Below are 21,747 nucleotides of genomic sequence, written 5' to 3' on the forward strand. Positions count from 1 at the left end.
GTACATTGAGGAGAGTCTAGAGTGAGAAGGAGAGAGGGCTGAGAGTGCCGTTTCGAGAAACTCTAAGCTCTGCTGTCTGGGTAGAGGAGAATGAGCCTTGAGGAGAAAAGAAGATGGGCCGCCAGAAAGGCAGGAAGAAAACCAGGCAGTCAGTATTACAGAAGCCAAGAGAAGAGGGAATTGGTTGGTGCAGGTTGGGAGGGTGGGAGCATTGGTGGGAGCAACAGGGTGGAATCCTGTAGAGAGGTCAATTAGGTCGTGGATTGAAAATGAACTGTTGGGGGGAAAAATGAAAATGCTGGTTAAGTTGGCAGAGGGCAGGCAGGAAGATGAGATCTGTAAGGAGACGAAGGATGTGTGAGTAGATGCACGTGCATTGTAATTTTCTAATTCTTGACTTGTGGGGTGATTTCATAGTTGTTCACAGTATTATTGTGTTTTATAGTGAATGTTTCATTTAAAGAGACAAATGTTGGGGCACCTGGGTGACTCAGTCAGTTAAGCATCCGACTCTTGGTTTTGGCTCAGGTCATGATCTCGCAGTTCGTGAGTTCAAACCCCACTTTGGACTTTGTGCTGACAGCGCAGAGCCTGCTTGGGATTTTCTCTCTCTTTCTCTCTCCTCCCCTCCCCTGCTCGCTTGCATAGTCTCTCTCCCTCTCTCTCTCTCTCAAAATAAATAAACTTAAAAAAATAAATAGAGACAAACGTTTACGCTGCCAAGAAAGAATGCTATTTAGCAAGTAGATTTGTATGTGTTCACGCCCCGAACTAGAGCCTGATCTTGCCTCCTAGTTCAGTGTATTGATACTCAGAACACATTGCTATAATCGCTGACCTTTATCTTCTTCTTCTTGCTCCGTAAGTTTTCCCGTATTTGTTTTCTTTGCCCTGCATGGCGTAGTAACTTACCTACATGGGATTAGTCAAGCAGACATGGCATGGGCTGGGCAGGGTCACCAGGGTAAGGAGGCTACAACCTTAGAAAGCTTGGTGTTCTACTCACACTGGGCCGATCAGAGCCCCGGTACACACATACTTTTATAAAGGCCATACATGTTCAGAGATTTGCAAACTACTGGATATATAAAGGTGAAAATTTAGATCTTCCAGGATCCCACCCCAATGTTCCTGGCCATACTTTGATTTTTTTTTTTTTTTTAATTTTTTTTTTTTCAACGTTTATTTATTTTTGGGACAGAGAGAGACAGAGCATGAACTGGGGAGGGGCAGAGAGAGGGAGACACAGAATCGGAAACAGGCTCCAGGCTCCGAGCCATCAGGCCAGAGCCTGATGCGGGGCTCGAACTCACGGACCGCGAGATCGTGACCTGGCTGAAGTTGGACGCTTAACCGACTGCGCCACCCAGGCGCCCCAATACTTTGATTTTAAATATGTCTTTCTAGCTCTTCCTGTATGCTTAAGTATTTGTGTGTGAGTTTAATCAACGGAGTTGATTTTTCCCATCAAACTGTGACAATGTCTACTACTTGTGAGGGGTTCTGGGGTGTTTGCAGGTACGTCGTAAAAAAAAAAAAGTTACTTTTAGTCTTTACTTTTAAAAATTTGTTTGATTTAAGTTTATTTACTTATTATTGAGAGAGAGAGGAAGTGCACAAGCTGAGGAGGGGCAGAGAGAGAGGAAGACCCAGAATCCAAAGCAGGCTCCAGGCTCTGAGCTGTCAGCACAGGGCCCGACACGGGGCTCGAACTCCCCAGCTGTGAGATCATGACCTGAGCTGAAGTCAGAGGCTTAACTGACAGAGCCACCCAGGCGCCCCTCAAAACTTTTTTAGCCTATAAGCTCCTCACGTTCCGAAAACCAACATGTATTTATTTCTGAGATCTGTTTTCAGTGATTCATTCATTCATTTATTCAAACACGTATGGAGTCTCTGTCCCAAGAGGGTCCTATGCTAGAAGAGCAAGAATACAGAGATGAGTGTGTCAAGGGGCTTGCCCTCAAGCAGCTCTACAGTGTGGTTCGTGTATACAAATGAGTAATCCACGGTGCTGTGTACCACAGTAATGGATGCACAAAAGTAGTGATCAGCTATGGTTGGAGGTTAAGCCAGAGTCATCTTTTTAAAACACAAATCTAGTAATGACATAAGTATTTATAACCAAAGAAATCACACTGAACACTTTGCAACCCGAATCATGCTTTGTTCACTTGATGTTGTAATATGAGCCCTTTTCCATGCCTGTTTGTTTTTTTAATGTTTATTTTTGAGAGAGAGGGATAGAGCATGAGCGGGGGAGGGGCAGAGAGAGAGGGAGACACAGAATCCCAAGAGGCTCCAGGCCCTGAGCTGTCAGCACAGAACTCGACGCAGGGCTTGAACCTACAAGCCGTGAGATCATGACCTGAGCCTAAGCTGGTCACTTAACTGACTAAGCCACCCAGGCGCCCCACGTACCTCATGTTTTCAATAATTTTTCAAGTTGTTTTTAATGGCCACAGAATATATCTTGCTTTAATTTACTTAATAATTCTAGTTGTTGGTTATGTAGGATGGTTTTAATTTCTCCTTATTACAAATAAGGCTCCAACGAAATCTATAAACTTAACTCTTGTCAGCATTTTAGATGGCTTCTTCCAGATTTGGGTCTGGATGTGTCCATTTCGCCTTATTCTTGTCAAGCTTTTTTTTTTTTTTTTTTTAATGTGAACTGCTCTAATTTTATAGGTGAAAGTTGGTATTTTACTTTGTTTAATAGAGATGACTTCTCGGGGAACCTGGCTAGCTCAGTCAGTTGAGCATGTGACTCGGGGTCGTGGGCTTGAGCCCCACATTGAGTCTAGAGATCACTTTTTAAAAAAATGTATTTCATTTGACCCTTAAAACAACCTATAAGTAGGTAGGACAGATTTGCCCATTTCAAAGATAAGGGAGTCGAGAAATTACATGGATTATACAGCGTCTCAAATTTCTTAATTAGAGGATTAAGACCATGCTGCTAAGACAGGACTATCAGATTATCAGGGAAATCTGAATTAGAGCCCTTCATTTTGCAAGTCATAAGTGAGTATCGTTTCCCATATGATGTTACCAAAAAAAAAAAAAGCTCCCTCTGATTTGCAGCACTCTCTCTGAGAGATGAAATGACTTACCCAAAGGCACACTGCTGGTAGGTGTAGAGTTTTGTTGTACATACTCCTCCCAGATCTCTCTTTTTCACCCTGCTCCTGGAAGAATCTTCCCACTAAAATTTTTACTTGCTAGACCCTGCCCAAGATACAAGTCTTACCACTTAGAGATTCCAAATTCTGCCTCTTGGTGCTTGGCAAGGACCAGTAAACAGTGTTCTTGGACCCAGCAGACACCAGCCTTGCAAATACCCTCTTTCCATAGCGGCGGTCCCCATTCTGTCTCCATTCCGTCACCTTTCTAAATGCCTGTCTGCTTGAGAAAGTAGCTCTTAACAAACACAGGAGGGGTGGGTGTATTGCTGTTCTTTTAAACCCTAAGTAGTGTGGATTTTTTGTGGTGTTTCAGGGCCCATATGACTTAAAAGTTTTAAAAGATGTTCTTTATAATAAATTCCAATAATAACAAAAGTACATAAAGATAGTCTTTCCTTCTTATGCAACCTTCCAGAAGTGATCACTATTAATAATATGGTGTGTGTCTTTCTAAACTTTTTCTTTGTAGATACATAGATTCATATATGTGAGTATTTGAGTGTGTGCATGTTTTCTGCATTGTGTATTTTCTGAGGCTTGCTTTTTTCAACGTTAGATCTGAGATATCTTTCCCAATCAGTGCATTTAGATTCATACTTATTAAAAATAGTTGTGTTAGTATTGCATCAAATTGCAGGATCAGATATGTGCATTTTAAAAAACAAGACGTTTTAAGTGAAGGACGTAGTCTCATAGGTGCATCCGATTTTAGGCCTGTAGTGAAATAACCTTGAGCAAGTTATTTATTTTTTCTTAGCCTCAGTTTCCCTATCTATAAAATGAAGATAGAAATACTTTGTGTAGTTGCGAGGATTCAAATCATGCATTCATTTGGATGTTAGGGTCCTTCTGCTTGTATTGGCTAATGGTGTTCTATAAACTGGGAAGCCTTTAGTATGAGTTCACCACGAGAGTAATCCAGAAAGAGATGTGTGCTTATCTTTGTCTCTTCCTCACTCACCTTAGTGATATTTCTGAGTCTCTGCTTGATAAGTGCCTCTATACCAACCACTCCCCTCACCCTGACATCTTGATCCGGACTTCTGGGGAAGTGAGGCTCAGCGACTTCTTGCTCTGGCAGGTAAGTCGTTTGCAACCACCTTTGTGTTTATGTCAGCCTGAAAGCCATGACTGTGCCCACAGGGCGGATTAAGTGGGGCTCATCCCCACCCCAAGCTGTGCTAATACCAGAGAACCGGGGTTGTGGGGTTGGGGGAACCTGGAGAAGTGTATCCAGACTGTGCCTGGGAACATTTGCTGTCGCTTCCTCATCTGTCCCTGGCTTTGCCAGCCTGGGTGGTTCTTGCTGTCTAAAGAGCCTAGAGGAAAATCAAGGCTATCCAGCTGTGGTGCAGACCTCACTTGTGCCCCTGTTCAAAGCACTGGACTTCTGCCCTGTCCCTGAGCATAAGCTGCTGCCCTGGCAATCTAGCAGTTACTTCAGCGCCTCTGAGCTGGAACCTTGCGTTGGGTTCGAGCAGTTACTCATCTGTCTCCTTCAGACTAATGTCCGCGTCTATGTAAGCAGAGTCCACAAGGAATATAAACTCTATGCAGACTCTTTCTTAGGGGCCTGCTGTTGCCTCTCAGCTCCATTACCCCAGTGTAAGTGGTCCCCCTAAAGCTCACAGCCAAATCAGTTTGCGTTTGCTAGAAAATCCCCATCATCTGTTAACTTGGCCCCTAAGTGGCACATGACTGTAGGAAGTCCTTGTTCAAGGAGAGGTTGGAGGGACTCCACTTAGAAGCAAGTTCCAGAAATTTTAACGGACTATAGTCTTAAATGATTTAGCTACTGAAGATACTTCCAGCCTTTGGCTATATTGAAAGAAAGCATGTGCAGCTTACGTTTCTGTGGTCTACTCTGCTGGTCAGATCATGTCTGGAAAGTTTACTTCTGGGCACTGAGTTTTAAAAGACTGCATTGGTAAACTGGAGGACTTAACAGAGCCTGTCAACCTGGATGGCAAGGAATCTGGAACTCATGTCATATATAAGGAATGAGTGAAGGATAGTGGTCTGAAAAAGGGAGGCATGGTGACAGTTTATTCCCTCGGAAAAAAATAGAGTTCCTCCTTTGTGCTGGGAATATGGCAATGGCCACGTCAGAAATAGTCCCTGCTGTCTTCAAATTTATAGTTGGCAAAGGCAAACTGAACAAGTCATTACAACCTTGAGGACAAATAACAGGCAGCTGTAATCTAGCCTTCAAATATTTGAAAGAATGTCGCTTTGAAGAAGAAACAAACTTGTTCCAGAGAAAAGACCGGAGACCTTGGTAGAAGTTCCAAGGAAGGTGACATTGGTTTTGCATAACAAGCTGTCTGACAACTCAAGTTGTCCCTCTTGAGGCACTGAATTCCTCACTACTGAGGGGATCAAGCAGTGGCTGTCAAGATGTTCCAAAAGGGATTCGTATATCAGTGATTATTATTAAAGTTCACCCAGCTCTGTAGTCTGTTTTATGTACATGATCTCGTTTAAGTTTCACAGTACTGTAAAAACCAGGTATTCTTATTACCCAGTCTTACAGTCAAGGAGACTGAGGCCCAGAGAGGTTAAGTAACTTGCCTCAGGTCAAATGGATGGTAAATGGTGGAGCTAGGATCCAAAGCCGGGCAGTCTGGCCCCAGAGCCCGTGATCTTAACCACTGTGCCCTGCTCTGCTACTTAAAAATAACAACAGCAGCTACCATTTGTTCGTTGCTGACTTTTATCAGACAACATGTCTCCCAGATGACCTCTAAGGGCCAAGAGCCAATAACATAATCCAGATGTTATTTCATCGTCCTAAAATTGGCTCTTAGAAAAATCCTGGTGGGAATGTTGATCTAGTCTTGCTTTAGTTCTGCCTCGCTGCGGGCAGGTGCCTCAGATGACCCCTCCCCACGAGTGAGGTAAATTGGGGCTGGCAGCGGAGGCAGCGGCAACTCAAGGTGCCTGTGTCAGCTCATCTGCGGGCTCCTGGGTCATGCTCAGCCCGCTCCTTTGGAAGCCTGACCCAGAGGGTGTTCCAGCAACCTGCTACTAAACTATACCGTCTTCCTTCCCCCGCTTACCAGACCTCCCACTCCTGCTTGGTGTTCCAACCCGTTCTGTGGCCGGAATACACATTTTGGAACCTCTGTGAGGCCCTCCTGCAGTACCAGATGAACCATAGCATGCTCCAGGTAAGAGCTCAGGGCTGGTCTGACTGGATGTGAGAGAAGAAAAGGTTAGCATTGATTGACCACCTACTACTTACACAAGGCACTTGCTACTAAGCTTGTTAGTGATGATAGTAGCTACAACTTACTGTGGTCAGGCACTGTGAACATTTTATAGGTACCATCTCGTTGAATGCCCCCAAGATCCCAATGACGTAGGTATTATCAGCCCCACTCGTGCAAGTGAATACATTGAAATTATTTTGTTAAGGACACATAACCAATAAGAGACGGAACTGGGGTTCAACTTACACATCTATAGTCTCTTTGCCACAGAAACCCAGGAAAGGCTTCTCGGTGAGCTTGTCTGTTATTCCCTGACGGTGTTAAGCTAATCAAAGATTGTAGAAGTGGGAGTATGCGAGATTCAAGCCTCTTCCAGAAGGGATTAAGGACAAGATAGCACTCTCTTTCTATTATACAAAATTGTGTTCTGCCAAGAGTTGAAGTTCAGCTTTGATCACCAGATCTTGAAACAGGTTTTGTTCGGAGGCAGAGTCGCCGGCATCTGATGAGCGTTCTTAATAATCATAATGGGAGTGTGTGTGATGATGGCAGCTAACTTTGAGGGTCTCCTGAGGCACTTCCTTGTTTTCGCGGAAGTTTTCTCATTGAACCCTTCCAGCAATCCCACAGGTTTGGTGTCTTCATTTTCCAAGTATGGAAAGAGAGGGGCAGAGTAACTGTCTCCAGGCCACAGATTTTGGAACCCTTAGCTGGTGCTGGTGCTGGAGTCTAGAGAGATAATGGCCAGGAGGAAACAATGATGTTAAGTTAAGGCTTCTTAATCCTCTTGGAGAATCTGATGAAAACCGTAGACCATCTCCCTAGAAAAGTTGCACAGATCACACCCAACATGTGGCATTTTGCGTAGGATCCTACCTATCACTGAAACACTTAGTTCACATAACCCCTAGAACCTGTCCGTGAATCCCAAGTCCAGAATTCCTGGAATAAGTCCATCGAATCATGAAGCTTTGGTCATATGCTTCGTCAGTTTTCTCAGAATATGAGGAATTGAAAGAGGAAGTTCTGTTGAAGTAAAGGGAAAAACAAGTCTCAATTTTCCACCCTCAGTGGGGAAGGAGTATCAGAATTTTCTGCATGACCAAAGCTCCTTTCAGAACCAAAACTTTTGTCTATCCTTTTTGTTTTGTTCTATCCTTTTTTGACGGGAAACTTCCTGAAATGTGTCTTGTACATAATCCTTGACACCTATATACCAGGCCCTTGCTAACGATGATGATGATTAGAATAATCACATTCTAGTGATGCTAATAATGATAATGGCAACTGCCGTCTTGAAGCACTTCCTTGGACAGCGATGCCCTTGAAGGGGGGACTGTTTGCCCAAGCTAGATGGTCCCCAAATACTTGGCTTTGGGATTTCTTGTATGCTTTTGTACATCTTCCATCTCCTTTTTTTTTTTTACCAGTCAGCAGGCTAATTTTGGCAGCATCCCACCTTCTCTTCGTAGTGACTGATTTAAATCAGCTATAGGCAAGGAAACCAGTCAGTCAAGCTTGTTAGAAATATGTCTATGAAGTAAGAGTAAACGGTCTCTGAAGCCCAGAGAATTCTTGGTGCGTGAGCTTTTGTGTATGGGTATTCTTATCTCTGGTTTGGCTGTTCCGAAGCCTTTTATAGTAATTTCGGGTTTCTGAGATGCTTTCCCACATGGCTGTCAGAGGACTCAATTTCATTCATTGCATTCTTCTCTAGTGCCTAGTATAAGTCAGGTACTAGAGAGTCCCTACCTTCGTGGAGCTTATAATCTTACTTGAGGAAGATAATAACCTAGTAAACAAATATGTAAGATTATTTCAGATTGTGATAAAGCCACAAAGAGAGTAGAGTGGTGTGCTAGTAATGAAGAAAGCAAGAGATACTGAATGGAGCAGCCAAGGAAGTCCTTTCTGAGGAGGTGGTTTTTATGCCATGATATAAAAGACGAGAAGTAGCCAAACGTGTGAAAACCTGGGGGTAAGGAATTATTCTCTGCAAAAGGAACAGCAGTGCGAGGATACGGAGGTTATCAAGTTTGGGTCGTGGAAGAACAGACAGGCCAGCATGCGTGAGAGAGAAGGGTGTGGGGCAGGCTGGGAGGGAGTCAGGCCTCTGGTTATATAGAGCCTGTGGGCAATGGCACCACATCTGAAGAATTTCGATCAAAGGACTGACAGGATCTGATTTACATTTTGCAAAAATCACTCAGGATTTTCAGGGAGGCAGGAGTCAAGGACCAAGCTCCTACAGTAGTCCAGGTGAGAGAATGTGCTTCGAGGCGGGGGGTGGAGGTGGGGGGGGAGTGATGTAGGGAGGGGGAGGGCTGAGTGGACCGAGATGGGGAAAAAGAAATGTGAAAACAGAAACAAATGAAAGTAACTCTAAGTCAATAATAGAACCCATAGAGAAAATAATTCAAGTTACGTAACCCAAACATAGTTCTCTACCGTACATCTTTAGGGGGATGTATTCTAAGGATAGTACAAACCAAAAGGAAATTTAAACATTATTTAAGAGGTTTTTGTTAGTGATCATGTTGATGATGTAAGTCTGAAACTCTTACGTATCCTGGAGGATGAAACAAATGAGTACAAATATGAATGTTACCAGGAACCAAGACATTTAGGCTTTGGCCCGGGCAGCTGGGGGGGACAGTTCTGCTGTTTTCTGGGGTGAGGGGGGACATGTTCGAGGACGACTATTAAGAGTTCTGTCATATACCTGTGAATCATAACCGCAGACATTTATTGAGTTCTTACCACGTCAGGCATCCTTGACATAGATTCTATGTAGTACAAGAAGGTAAGATACTAACGTTACTGGTGAAGTTTTTAAAGTGAGGAAACCAAAGTTCTAGCAGAGGTACTGACTGTCCTGACTCTTGAGCAGCCCCTTTGGGGATCCTGGCCAGGCTTTCTCTACCCAGGAGTCCTCAGAGCTCTGTTCCTAGAAATCTCAGCACCTCAGCAGAAGCTGAGGGTAGATTCCAAACTAACAACATCCTCGCCACTCTGGCCTCAGACCAGGTTGCTGATCTTTCCAGTGTCTCCCTTCTGTGTACCCTGTATTGTATGACCAAACTGGATTCTTCTTCCCGGTTCCTTGTTCAGTTTTCCGCCTCCGTGTCTGTGCTCCCGTCCCATCTCCCAAATTCTCACTGTGAAAATCTGAGCCGCCGTAGCTCTAAGCCCAGCACGGTGTGTCTTTCTTCCTGCAGGAAGCCAGGGCAGAGGGCAGGAAAGTGGCTTCCAGACCTAGAGCAGCTCACTGGGATGAGCGTACCTGGTGCGTGTTAAGGGACGCAGGGACTCAGCTACAAGTTGTTTGGGGCCAGACCTTGGTATCTGAGGGGACCTTGGCAGTCTGCAGGTGATCACCCATCGGCCCTAGAGAATGGGGGCTGGCAGAAGGAGCAAATCTTGATTCAGATGCAGTAGGGCAGGGAAAACATCAGCAGGGGAGGGGGGGCTGGCAGTGCAGAGCCTCTGATCCTCAGTTACAAGCTGCATGGTTGGAAGGTCCATAAGGGGTCACTGAAGTCTTTGTTTCACCTAGTGTGTAAGAATGGTGTTGCAGAAGATACATGTTCCCACTAAACTTCCTTTTTTTTTTGTTTTAAGTTTATTCATTTTTGAAAGGGGGGAGGGGCAGAGGGAGAAGGAAGCACAGAATCCGAAGCAGGCTCCAGGCTCCGAGCTGTCAGCACAGAGCCCGATAATGGGGCTCGACCCCACGAACCACAAGACCATGACCTGAGCCAAAGTTGGATGCTTAACCGACTGAGCCACCCAGGCATCCCTTCCACTGAACTTCCTTTGGTGCATTTGTCAGAGATTAAACACAAGGCTGAATCAGTCAACTATTTTATTTCTATTTTATTTTATTTTATTTTATTTTATTTTATTTTATTTTATTTACTCAGGTAGTCACTATCTTCTTCTTAGGAAAAGTTAAAAGCTTGAACTATCGTCTCAGGCATTCCTGTCTTTGAATCATGGCGCTGCCTACTAGTTCTGTGACTGACTGTCACCCTTCAGAGTATCATTTTCCTCCTCTGTAACACGAGAGGAGTAATGTTAATAATAATACCTGCCTCACTGGTTTGTGATAGGGTTCAGTAAGCTAATACACCTAAAGTACTGAGAGCAGAGCTGGAAAGGAGTTCCTTTTCAGAGAACGGTGGCCAACATCATTCCCCACGTGTGTCTCCGAGCTCTTCATCAGAGTTCTCCTGTCTCCAGAAAAGCCATAGACTCAGGGCACCCTGCTCATCCTGTCCCTGGTACAGTTCCCTAGGCAGGGAGCCCCTGGGGGTGCTTCAGTACATTGTATTTCTGGCAGGGGTAGCTGTCTCAGGCAGCCCTCAGTAATGCATCCCCCGTGCTACTGACCTGGGCATGTTGACTGTGGCAAGTGAGGACTTATGGGAGGACTTGTCATTGGCTAACGAATGTTTTGAAACCAAATGCCTGCAGCCCAGGCTCAGGCAATGTAGTGGAGGACTGAAGGATTTATGTGCTGGGGGGCTATTACATCTTGTTCCCTCACTCTGCTGAGGAGAAAACAAGAGCAGAGAGGCTTAATGCCCAGGAGAGATTTAGATGACATTTCTCAAAGCAAGCTCCATGGAGCTCTTGCACCAAGACCGCATAAGGTCTGTACAAAAAGTCTCTAAGGAAATTATTAATGCCCTGACTGGCCATTATACAGGGACAGTGGGCAGTATGGTCAGGGAGAGAGAAATTGACTATTAGGACTTCTTGATCCTGGATTTTCTGACACTGAGTACCTGAGAAGACTTAGAACACCTCTGAATTGTGCAGGTAGATCCAGAGCATTTGGAGGCTGGACAGACAGGCATCCATATGCAGGCCGCTGGTTCTCCACTCCACCCCTAGAAAGTGCAGCTTATCCAGAGGCACAACACACGTTTCCCATAGACCTCTCAAGAAGCTCCCGTAATGGAGAAACCAATAGAGGGAACTTTATCCCTCTGTGTAACCTAGGCCAAGTCCCTCCCCACTTTGGCCTCAGTGTCCTTGTCTGTACAGTGGGGAGGTGGGACAGAATGTCTTAAGGATCTCCCCTGGCTGTGTCATCTTAACAGTGAATCACTGATTCCTGGCAGTTAGGGGCCAGGCTGTCCCTTGACTGCAGTCTCTTCCTTCCCAGCGCTCAGTCTGGAGCTTGCCGTTCAGAAGAAGCCTGTGCCTCACACAGTGACTTTGCACACAGCATGTTTTCCTCCCTCTGTGGCCGGGTACTCCCCTCCTTTCTGGCCTGCCAGAACTTACCTACTTAGCTCTGGCTGCGAGCAGTGATAATGGAAGAGCAGCTAACCATCAATGCCAGCCGTGGGTCAGGCGTTCATTTCCTCATCCTTCCTCAGATTGCCCATTGTGCAGAGGACTCACTCTGGCCTGGTCAAGCTCTTCAATCCATTCCGTGTGTCTTTGCCACTATTCTCACTGACCGATGCCCAATCCCCCACCCCGGCCCCCGCGCCCCGGCCCCATGCACCCCACCTTTATCCAAATCCTCCGCGTTGGTTCATGTCCAGCTCAGATTCTGTCTGTCCATGAGGCGTCACTGTTCCTTGACCTCCATCAGCCACAGTGTCTCTCTTTGAGCTACATCGCCCTTTTTCTTGCTTCTCTGATGACCCTTACACATTCTACCTAGTATTATGGGACTTTGTATATAGATCTGTGTCCTCATCGGCCCACAAGCACGTGGATTGCTGAGACCGTATCTTGTACGTCACACACTAGTAAGGTCCTGTATGCAGGACCCAGGTTTCCTCCTGACCAAGGCCAGGAAGAAGCCCTTCCAGCAAGACGGGAGGCATTCACAGCGACTTCTCAAATGCATTTTAGTCTTTGTAGCTCCACATGTGAGCTCATCACCCTAACAGAAGAGTACCCTTGGATGCCTGGGTTCATGCAGGACCCTAGGGAGGGATTTTCCAGAATTTCCACTTGTCATCTTTATTCATGCAGTAAATCTTTATTGCTGAGAGACTCTAGCAAATCACTTCCCCACTCTGAACTTCCAGGTCCATCTCCAGCAGATAAAAAGTAGCTCCCGTGTGAGGGTCAAGTGCTTGTGCACATGTAAGATATTCTTTAAAGGGGGAAGACAGAGCAATCCAGGTTTACAGGCTGAGCAGGACACAGACAGGTACACAAATACTGTAATACAAGGTAGACTGTGGTAAGGGTCATCAGGGTATGAAATGCCAGGTTGGCAGCAAAGTCTAGTTTCTCACACATGGAAGAGGTCTGGCAGAAGGAGCTCTGGTGCAAAGGCTCTGCGGCCGGTTAGGACAGCAGGAGCAGAGCCCATCAGTGAGGCACAGCAAGGCCTTGGTTCTGCTCCAAAGAGATTTTCCCCTCTCCAGGAGCATCTCCCCTGCTGTCCTGGGATCATATGGTCGGCCGATTAAGTATTTCACAAGTACAGGGCACCCAAGTGCCGGAGAGGAAAAGCCACACAGTCTCTGCCTTTTAGGAGTTTGTCTGAAGATACAGAAACATATGAGAAGTGCTGCCAGGGAGCACGATCGCCTGTGTGAGAGCTGGTTCCAGGAGTCCAGGGTGCTCTGCCGAGCCTTCAAGTGCTGAGTTTCTAACAAAAAATGGACTATGGACACTAAAACCTATTCTACTAGGCAGAAAACAGCAAGTGGCTTAAGAGAGCTGAACCCGTTTCTCACAGTGTTCATAGGAGGATCATTTGCTGTAAGAGTCAGGCCAGTCTCTATACAGGAGGCAAGTTTGGAGCCAAACTCTGAGAAACAGCTTAGGGAGCTGGGAGGACGGCACCTTTAGAGTGACCTGGGAAGCCAAAGGAAATGACCCAGCGGACCTGCCCCAGGCAGGAATAGAGCCTTCCCAGCAGCAGAGAATAGACAATAACTTGTGAAATTGCTGTTTCTGTTTGAGAGCCTGCTAATATGCTAGAGAGGGTTTTGCATATATTATCGCTAATCCTTAAAACTCTTCAAGGTAGGCACATCCCCCACTTTATAGATGAAGAAATGAGGTTAGGAGAGGATTTGCCCAAAGCCACAAAGCTAGTTTGTGGGGGAACCAGAAGTCAGACTCATATTTGCCTGGTTCCCTTCCAAGTGTGAACCTGAGAAGAATTTCAGGAAATACAGAGGCTCGCACCCAAAACAAACCAAGATGGACCCAGAAGCCCCACTGCCGTGCTTATACATCATGGGCACCACCTCTGCACACCTACTCCCAAGCTTTTCCAAATCTGGTACAAACTCCCCATTGTTCCACTTAGCTTGGCCCGCCTGGTGCCCCACCCCCTACCTCCTCCATCCCAGTTCACTCACACCTAAAAAATGATCTCCCAATCCCTGCTTTTCCTCTAGCAGAAGGCCCGAGACATGTATGCAGAGGAGCGGAAGAGGCAGCAGCTGGAGAGGGACCAGGCCGCAGTGACAGAGCAGCTGCTGCAAGAGGGGCTCCAGGCCAGTGGGGACGCCCAGCTCCGACGGACACGCTTGCACAAACTCTCAGCCAGACGGGAAGAGCGGGTCCAAGGCTTCCTGCAGGCCTTGGAACTCAAGCGGGCTGACTGGCTGGCACGTCTGGGCACTGCATCAGCCTGAGTGGGGCTGGCCTCCTGCCACTTTGCCCTGCCCTCTGCCTCCAGGGCCCCACTCCCCTTTCTTTTCTTGGTGAAAGGCACCTCCTTCCTAAGGATGAACTGTGTTTCCTTTACTTTGCAAGGGAGCCCCAGAGGCCAGGTCTGCTGGCCAGAGATACCCCTTTTGGGCCGCCCGGGACAGTGGCCCCTGGGGAGGACTGAGGGGGTGGCCTCCCACAAGTACACTAAACCCAGCTCTGGTCACCTGTAGCTTTGGAGAGCAGGGAGCCCCAGTTCTTCGCTGCCCTCTCCTTCCGCCTCTGCCACCTCTACCGCCTCTACCTGTGTTCTAGATGCATTTCACTTTTCCACCAGCACATCCTTCAACATAACAGAATTTCAGGGAGGAGGTCTCCCCAAAACCCTGGCCCTTTACCCATCCATCTTAGCCTTCCACCCGACTTTCACAAAAGATTTGGCCCCACCTTGGATCTGCTGGTAAATAGCTAATAGGCAGCCAGCGTTATTTGGGCAAGGGAGGGGAGGGAGAGACAGAAAGAAAATTTGCCCATCTGCTGCTCCTCCCCCTGGGCTCTCCACCTGGGATTTGCTATTGAATCTCTACCCCCTCCCACCACACAGTGCTGATTGCTCACTGAAAGGCTCAGCGCCCCCAATGGCGCGCAGAAGCCAGGCGGGTGATTACAATCCAATTACCTATTGTCGACTCAGCCCACACAAGCTTTTCTCCTCCTCTTGCAGGGCACGGGGCCAGGCTCCACGCCCCTGTGTGACCAGCCCCCTTCATGGCCACAGGGTAACAGGAGGGCCTCTAGGCCCTGGTGAACCTAATCCACCACAGGCCTCCTTCCCCGGAACACCTCACAGGACCCGGAGCAAAGGAACAAGCACTTCTCCCAACTGACTGACGCCTGTCCTCACCATCCCAGACTCTGCTTCCCACCGCCTCAGCCTTTGAGGCTTCTCTGTTTTGGACCTGGCCCCTTAAGTCCCCCCGAGACGATTTATTCTCCGCGTGGCAGAGTCTCAGCTTGTTAGGGCCAGGGCTGCCCAGCAGGGAGAAGGCCAAGTCAAGGGCTGTGTCCTCTCCCTGCCAGGCCTTGCTTCGGAGCTGCTGAGAGGATTAGTGCCTTTGAAGAGCTGTCTGCCTGAGCAACTCTGCTTCAGGTGCCTGGAGCAGCAAGCACCAGCCTTTAACACCGACCACACACCACTCCGTTTAGCCTTCCCATTTCACTTTCTGCGCACTGTTTCCCCAGCACCTCCCTCTAGGGAGAGGTGGGGTCTTGCAAGCAGTGCTCAGAGCATAGTCTTTAACCCCCCACTGCCCTGTATTCCAGTCTCCTCTTCCCCTTCCTGTGCCAGTATACCTGGCACAAGAGACCCCTTGGCCATCATCCCTGCTCCCAGAATCAAACAAATGCCAGACACTGCGATTGAGAAGCCAATCAATGCACCCTTTGGCAAGCCCCCCGCACACACCTGGCATTCCCCACAACCAATCCCTGGCACAGGGTTCCCAGAGAGCAGGTGCTGTACATTTTCCAGCTTTACAATGGGGCTGTTGACAGCCTTAATTAGGGAGGCATGAATTATGCGGCTATAATGCAGAGCCCTACAATTAAGGCGGGAATGAGGGGCTGGAGGCAACAAACGGAATCTGCCCAGTGAGCATGGCTATTGAGTCCTGTCTCCGTTCTGTGTCTGACTTGCCCCAATATGAATGGGGTACAGATGATTAACGGAGCTGGTATCTCTTTGGCCTTAGGTCCTGTATTCTGAGAAAGATACACAGAGTGGGATGGGTAGGGGTGGAGGGATCACCACTGCCAAGGAGCAGGGGCTGCAAACAGTTGATACGAACTCATTGTGATTGTTTTCTACCGGTAGGATTTGTACAAACCGGCTCGTCCTTTGCCTCAAGAAACTAAGTGGGACCTATTTAAATGTCTCACCTGTGAGCCAATCCCCCACTTGAGGATATTTATTGTGTTCTTGTGTTCTCCTGGGTTTCAAATAGAATTTTAAAAATTCTTAGATGTATAACTTGTTTACAAATAGTACAGCAGAGGGAACACCTTGTTTTGTGGCTGCAATGGCCTGCCCTCTCGCAGGTGCGCTTGGCGACCTCCAGAATCCTCAGCTTTGGGGGCGCGTGGGGTGGGGGAGCCAGTGGAAGAGCCCTTTGCCATCGCAACACCTGTTCCTCTACTTGTTTCCTAATCCCCGGACTCTCTCCTCCACCCTCCTTGTCCTCGCGCAAGTGAGAGGAAGCCAGCCTGCCAGTGTGGAAGGAGGGATTTCGCCAGCTGCGTTTGCAGCGCCCAGGCTTGGTGGCCGCGTCGGGTGGGGGCAGCTGAGCTTGATGTCTCCGGAGCGGGTGGAGCATAGGGGGAGGGGAGTGCTGGTAGGCCTAGGCGGCTGCTTTCCGTCATTCTGTGGCGGGGTCTTGAGGTCCGCGAACACAGGGACCTAAGGGAGCCACCCGACAGGCTTTGGGGTGGGGGGGCTTCCTTGGCATTTGGGGAGGCGGCTGAGAAACGGGTGCTGAAAGGACAGCTCCTACCTGCCCCACTGCGCCCGAAAGGGACCTCGGCGTGTCAAGTCTCCCCCTCGGACCCCCACCCCACCTCGAGTGGACCGCCTTCCAGGTGAGGAGCACGAAGGGATTCCTTGGAGTGGCAGCTTGGAAGGATGCACGTCCGGCTGCGCCAAGCTGGCTTCCCCGCTCTTTCCCCACTTCAGCGTCAGCCTTGGCCCTGGGAATTGCAGCCTGTGCCTCCAAGCCGCGCGCTTCCTCCCGCCTCCGGCGGAGAAGGGTGGTGCGGCCAGGCCTCGAAAACCCTTCTTCTGGGGCCCCCAGCGGGAACAGGAAGGAAAGCGGCCGAGATGCGCCCTAAGTGTCGCATGGCTTGGAGAAGTGGGTAGCTTGGTTGCATAAGGTGGAAGGAACTTGGTAGTTTGCAAGAGCCAGCTCTTGGCGGGAGCCGAAACGCAGAGCCCGCCGACTCGCACACACTCCCCCCCCTCCTCGTTTATTGCCTTCGACGCGCGCCTCCCCCACTGCGCCCCCACCCCCTAGGCGCGCCGCCGTCTCGCGCGCCCTCCCCCCCCCGTACCCCCCTCCTCACTCCCTCCAGAGGAGGTGAGTTTAAACCCCGCCCACGTGACCCCAGCTGGGCCAATGAGCGGCGGCGGGAGGTGAAATCCGGTTCTAACCGGTCCGGGGCTCCCAGCGCTATAAAAACTTTATAAACCCCCCGGAGCCCGAGCAGTGTGAAGAAGAGGAGGCGAGAACGACCCCCGGACCGGCCAAAGCCCGCGCGCCGCTGCATCCCCGCGTCCAGCGCCTACGTCCCGCCGCCGTCGCCACCATGCCCAAGAGAAAGGTACGTGGCGCGAGGGCCCTCAGGCGCTGGGCCGCCACTGCCGCCGCCACCACCGCTGCTGCCGCCGCTGCCTTTTCCCCGGCTTTGGGGCGCGAGGATCGGCACCGGCCGGGACAGGCTCAGGCGCCCTACACAGGAGCTCGAGACGGTGTCAGGCTGCCCCGGGCCAACCCTGCGCGGCTCGGCTGCCCGCGGGCGCCAGAGGCCATATTGGAGGAGCGGCGGCCGCGGCGGGAGGAGCCATGTTGGCGGCTGTTTATCCCACTCCCCTCGGGCTCGACGTGCCCGCCCCGCGCCCCCTCCCCCATCGCCATGCCCCCTCCCCTCCCCTCGGGCGGGCAATTCAAACCCGAAAGGGCGGGAAGGCGGCGCTCGGGTTTGGCGGGCGGGGGAGCGCGCTGCCGCCAAAAAACCGCCGCCGTGAGGGGGCGGGGCCCATGTCCCTTGGGGCGGGGCTTCGCAGTGTGGCCCCGCCTCCGCCCACGGCCCCGGCGCACGAGACTCGCGCCGGTGCGCGCCGCTGCCGCCCACGAGTTCCCCCGGCTGCGCGCGCCTCCAGTCTCCCGCCCTCGACGGCTGCTATGGTAACGGCGCCCGGGCCCCGCCTCCGGAGGGGTTTGTTTGCACCATCTGCAGCTGTTGCTTCTCCCTGGCGCGGCGGCGCGGGCCGCGCTGGTCCGCGCTTCTCGCTCCAGTTTAGCGCTCGCCGCCCGGGGCGGCTCGACGGAGACTCTGGGCAGGCTGGGGCCCGGGGACCCGCTGTCCCTGTGCTCTCTGGGCCACTTCGGGCGCGACGCTTACACAGAAGAGCAGTCCGCTCTCCGAGCACTTCGGGCATCGTCACGGGAGCTGGGGATGCTAAAACCGGAAGATTTGCGTGTCCTAGAGAAGTTGTGCGCAAGGCTTTCCCTTCAGTTCTTTCCCTTGGGATAATTAAGCTTAGTGAGTCCTTTAAGAATGGCCTCAGAAGCTACAACTTTCTTAGGTCTTGTTTGTTTTTTATAGGCTGAAGGGGATGCTAAAGGAGATAAAGCCAAGGTGAAGGATGAGGTAAGTCTTTCTCCGTCTCTCTTCTAGAGTCTTAACAAAGCCTTGGGCTCCTTTGCTTAACCATACCCGTAGTGCTGAATTACCCTAAGCTCCCTCCGCTTCTGTCATCTAGAACAAACGGGTTTTTTAATTTTAATAATTTTTCTTGAGTGGTTCAACTGCCCTATTTCTAATTTTTTTTATTTTCGTTATCTTAATAGCCACAGAGAAGATCTGCAAGGTTATCTGCTGTAAGTGTCTGCCGTTAAATTATCGTGTTTATCCCTGAAACTAAAAAAGCACTAAGAACAATCTCCTTTTGTGTCCCATGGGTTTGGGTCAGTGGCTGGTTGTGAATGATCTGCTCTATTGTGGACGCTCCCCCATTTGATACATTTGCTGGTTCTGAAATGCTGATGGCTGTAGCCAGAGCGGGACACTTGCGTGTGTTAGTTAAGTGGGTTTCTGAAGACCGGATATTCCAACTGAAAGCCAGCCTGAAAAACTTTACGAAATAAGAGAAACTTCTGTGCCAGTGGTACCGTGGTTTGGGGATGGGTTGTTTCTTTGGTCCACCATACTAATAGTGTCGTCTTCTTTTTCTTAAATAAAAGAAACCTGCTCCTCCAAAGCCAGAGCCCAAACCTAAAAAGGCCCCTGCAAAGGTGAGTGGAGCGGAGACACCAGACGCTTCTAGGTGTTGCAGAACGCTGTGCAGTTTCCCATGTTGCTGACAGGAGTACTGCTGTAGAACAGCGTCCCCTTTGGCACAAACCTGAGCTGTGAGAAAGTTAATTTGGACTGGGCATTAAAATTATGTTGGGGGGCGGTCTCGGTGGCTCAGTCGGTTCAGCGCCTGACTCTTGATTTCGGCTCAGGTCACTATCTCACAGTCAGGAGATGGAGCCCCGCGTCAGGCTCTGCGCTGATAGTGTGGAGCCTGCTTGGGATTCTGTCTGTCTGTCTCTCTCCCCCCACTCTCCCCTTCTCGTGATCTCTTCCACTCTCAAAATATTTTTTTTTTAATAAAAAACGTTGGAATTGATCATTTTCACCAAGTGAGGTCTGTCCTTCAGTGTCTTAATTCAGCATCATGGTGACACCCCATTAATGGATCTTCTAAATCGTTTGGTTAGCTTGCCTTATTCCTGACATTTGTAATGTTTTCTAATCAAGAACTCTTATCAGAATAAAAATACGTAAACAACAAGAGTCAGAGAGAATGTCCTCCATATAGAGGAAATTGTACATTTGAAACCCAAGCATTTTTTTTTGCTTAGTTATCTTTTACATCCACATAAAGACACATATACTTAAAGACCACAATAAGTGATAGATAATTTGGCCTTCCCAGTGCGGAGGGGTTTATAGGGGGTGTGTGTGTGTGTTTTACCTTTTGATAAATAATCCTACTTCTTAACAGAACTTTACAGACAATACCCTGCTAATATGAAGTTAGAAGAAACTGCTTTTTTTTTTTTTTCTCCCTCCCCTTTTTAGAAGGGAGAGAAGGTACCCAAAGGGAAAAAGGGGAAAGCTGATGCTGGCAAGGATGGGAATAACCCAGCAGAGAATGGAGATGCCAAAACAGACCAGGTACGACTGCCGTTTCACTTTTTGTTAAGTCTGCTCTGAATCCATTAGTGATCCCAAAAGCTCTTATTGCCTTTCTTCTGTGTCTCTCACTTGAAGTATGCTTTTCAGTCCAGAGTTCGCTTGTGGTTTTTCTCTTAACTTAAATTCTGGATTCTTAAAACCTTTGCGGTCCAATAAAGGGCACTGTAGTGTGACATCCTTGTCCTAAGCTCCTGCTACACAGTAGAGTTTTCAAGCTGGGAATAAACTCCAGTCTTCTAATGTGCCCCCTTTCCCAATTTTGCAGTAAGGTCCAGAAGGAAAGTTACCTACCAAGGTAACCAAGGATCTAGACCCCAAACTTGGGCCTGGGAGCAAAGTGATGCTAGGGATGGAATGTGAACGCAACTAGTTTTGCAATCTACAGGTGGTAATGTTGTATTAATCTTTCTCTTCCAGGCACAGAAAGCTGAAGGTGCCGGAGACGCCAAGTGAAGTGTGTGCATTTTTGATAACTGTGTACTTCTGGTGACTGTACAGTTTGAAATACTATTTTTTATCAAGTTTTATAAAAATGCAGAATTTTGTTTTACTTTTTTTTTAAGCTATGTTGTTAGCACACAGAACACTTCATTGTTGTTTTGGGGGAAGGGCATATGTCACTAATAGAATATCTCCGAAGCTAGATTGATTCAAGGGGAAAAACACCATTCCCTTCTAGTTCTGAGAAACTTCCTCTTGGTTCCCAGGAGGAGCAATTCCTTGATGTTGACACACATTAGCCACCTTGGCACAAACGCCTTGTAGGGTGGAAAATCTAAAATTCATTTTTTATGTCCTTTTCTCCCTCTGCCTTCAACATAGACTTGACTCCCTTAAACCCAGAGACCTGTTGGAACCTGACCCCAAGAAATGGTTCCCAGTATGTCAGGCAATCTGGACTTTACAGTGTCACCATGGAGATGGCATCCCTCAAAAGAGTTCCTTTTTTAGCTTGTGGAGCTTCAGATTGATAATTCTGCCATTTTCATTTCATTTCCTGAAAGTCAGGGTCGGCTTGTGAAAAGTTGTTAAACAACATGCTAAATGTGAAATGTCAACCCTCACTCTAAACTTTCCCTGTTCAGAGCATCAAATGAAGATGTCATTGGGTTTTATAGTGGCTTTCTGATTTTGGTAGTCCATTGAAGAAGGGAGTTTGAAAGTTGTTGTATACTGTTAACGATTGTCTGCCCATGTCCTGCCTGAAATACCATGATTGTTTATGAAAAGTATCTTTAATAAAGCTGGATACAGTTTGGCTTGGAATGCTGCCTCTAATCTTTTCCCAGGAGTGGGGGAGCCTGGTTTCTCCAGGTCTCTCGGGACAGGATGCATTGTGGTGTGAGGTGTGGAGGTTTCAGGGCTGGCCATTTCTGGTTTTGAGTCCGTCTGTAGGTGGAGAGCACAGTGTTGGGTGGAGTTAGGAAAACTCCCTGCAGTGGACTGGGGGTGAGTGGCTGGGAGCAGAGGAGTGATTTCTGTACTTGCTTCTGAAGCGTATTTTTAAAGGCAGAGTTTTGGATGGAGCGGAGGTTGTGGCCTGGTAGCTGACAGCAGAAGAGCCTTTCCACATTTAAAGTCTCATTAAAGTTCATTCACATTTAAAGTCTCTAGAATGAGAAAATGGATAGGTCCGGCTCTAGTCCTTGTGTCAGGGAAAAGTGCTTCTGTGTCTATACACAGCT

The 21,747-nt window shown here is 48.6% G+C and overlaps 1 protein-coding gene across 3 annotated transcripts in view; it reads left to right on the top strand.

Annotated features, from left to right (window-relative positions):
* The window catches only part of DHDDS (dehydrodolichyl diphosphate synthase subunit), a 32,805-nt gene extending 11,477 nt beyond the window's left edge, over nucleotides 1-21,328 (top strand). Inside the window, exons 7-15 of one of the 3 annotated variants that reach the window (XM_043574143.1) lie at nucleotides 4,155-4,269; nucleotides 6,251-6,358; nucleotides 13,789-16,678; nucleotides 17,294-17,416; nucleotides 18,422-18,466; nucleotides 18,667-18,696; nucleotides 19,060-19,110; nucleotides 19,946-20,041; nucleotides 20,480-21,328. In XM_043574143.1, coding sequence (XP_043430078.1) covers nucleotides 4,155-4,269; nucleotides 6,251-6,358; nucleotides 13,789-14,028 — 463 coding nt within the window. In that variant the 3' untranslated portion in view covers nucleotides 14,029-16,678; nucleotides 17,294-17,416; nucleotides 18,422-18,466; ... (2 more) ...; nucleotides 19,946-20,041; nucleotides 20,480-21,328. Of the gene's footprint in view, nucleotides 1-4,154; nucleotides 4,270-6,250; nucleotides 6,359-13,788; nucleotides 17,417-18,421; nucleotides 18,467-18,666; nucleotides 18,697-19,059; nucleotides 19,111-19,945; nucleotides 20,042-20,479 lie in introns of all 3 variants that reach the window. The other 2 variants (XM_043574142.1, XM_043574144.1) reach the window with 2 other exon arrangements.
* The last annotated feature ends 419 nt before the right edge of the window (nucleotides 21,329-21,747 follow it).

Source organism: Prionailurus bengalensis, chromosome C1 (genome assembly GCF_016509475.1).
Source record: "Prionailurus bengalensis isolate Pbe53 chromosome C1, Fcat_Pben_1.1_paternal_pri, whole genome shotgun sequence".
Lineage (NCBI taxonomy): Eukaryota > Metazoa > Chordata > Mammalia > Carnivora > Felidae > Prionailurus > Prionailurus bengalensis.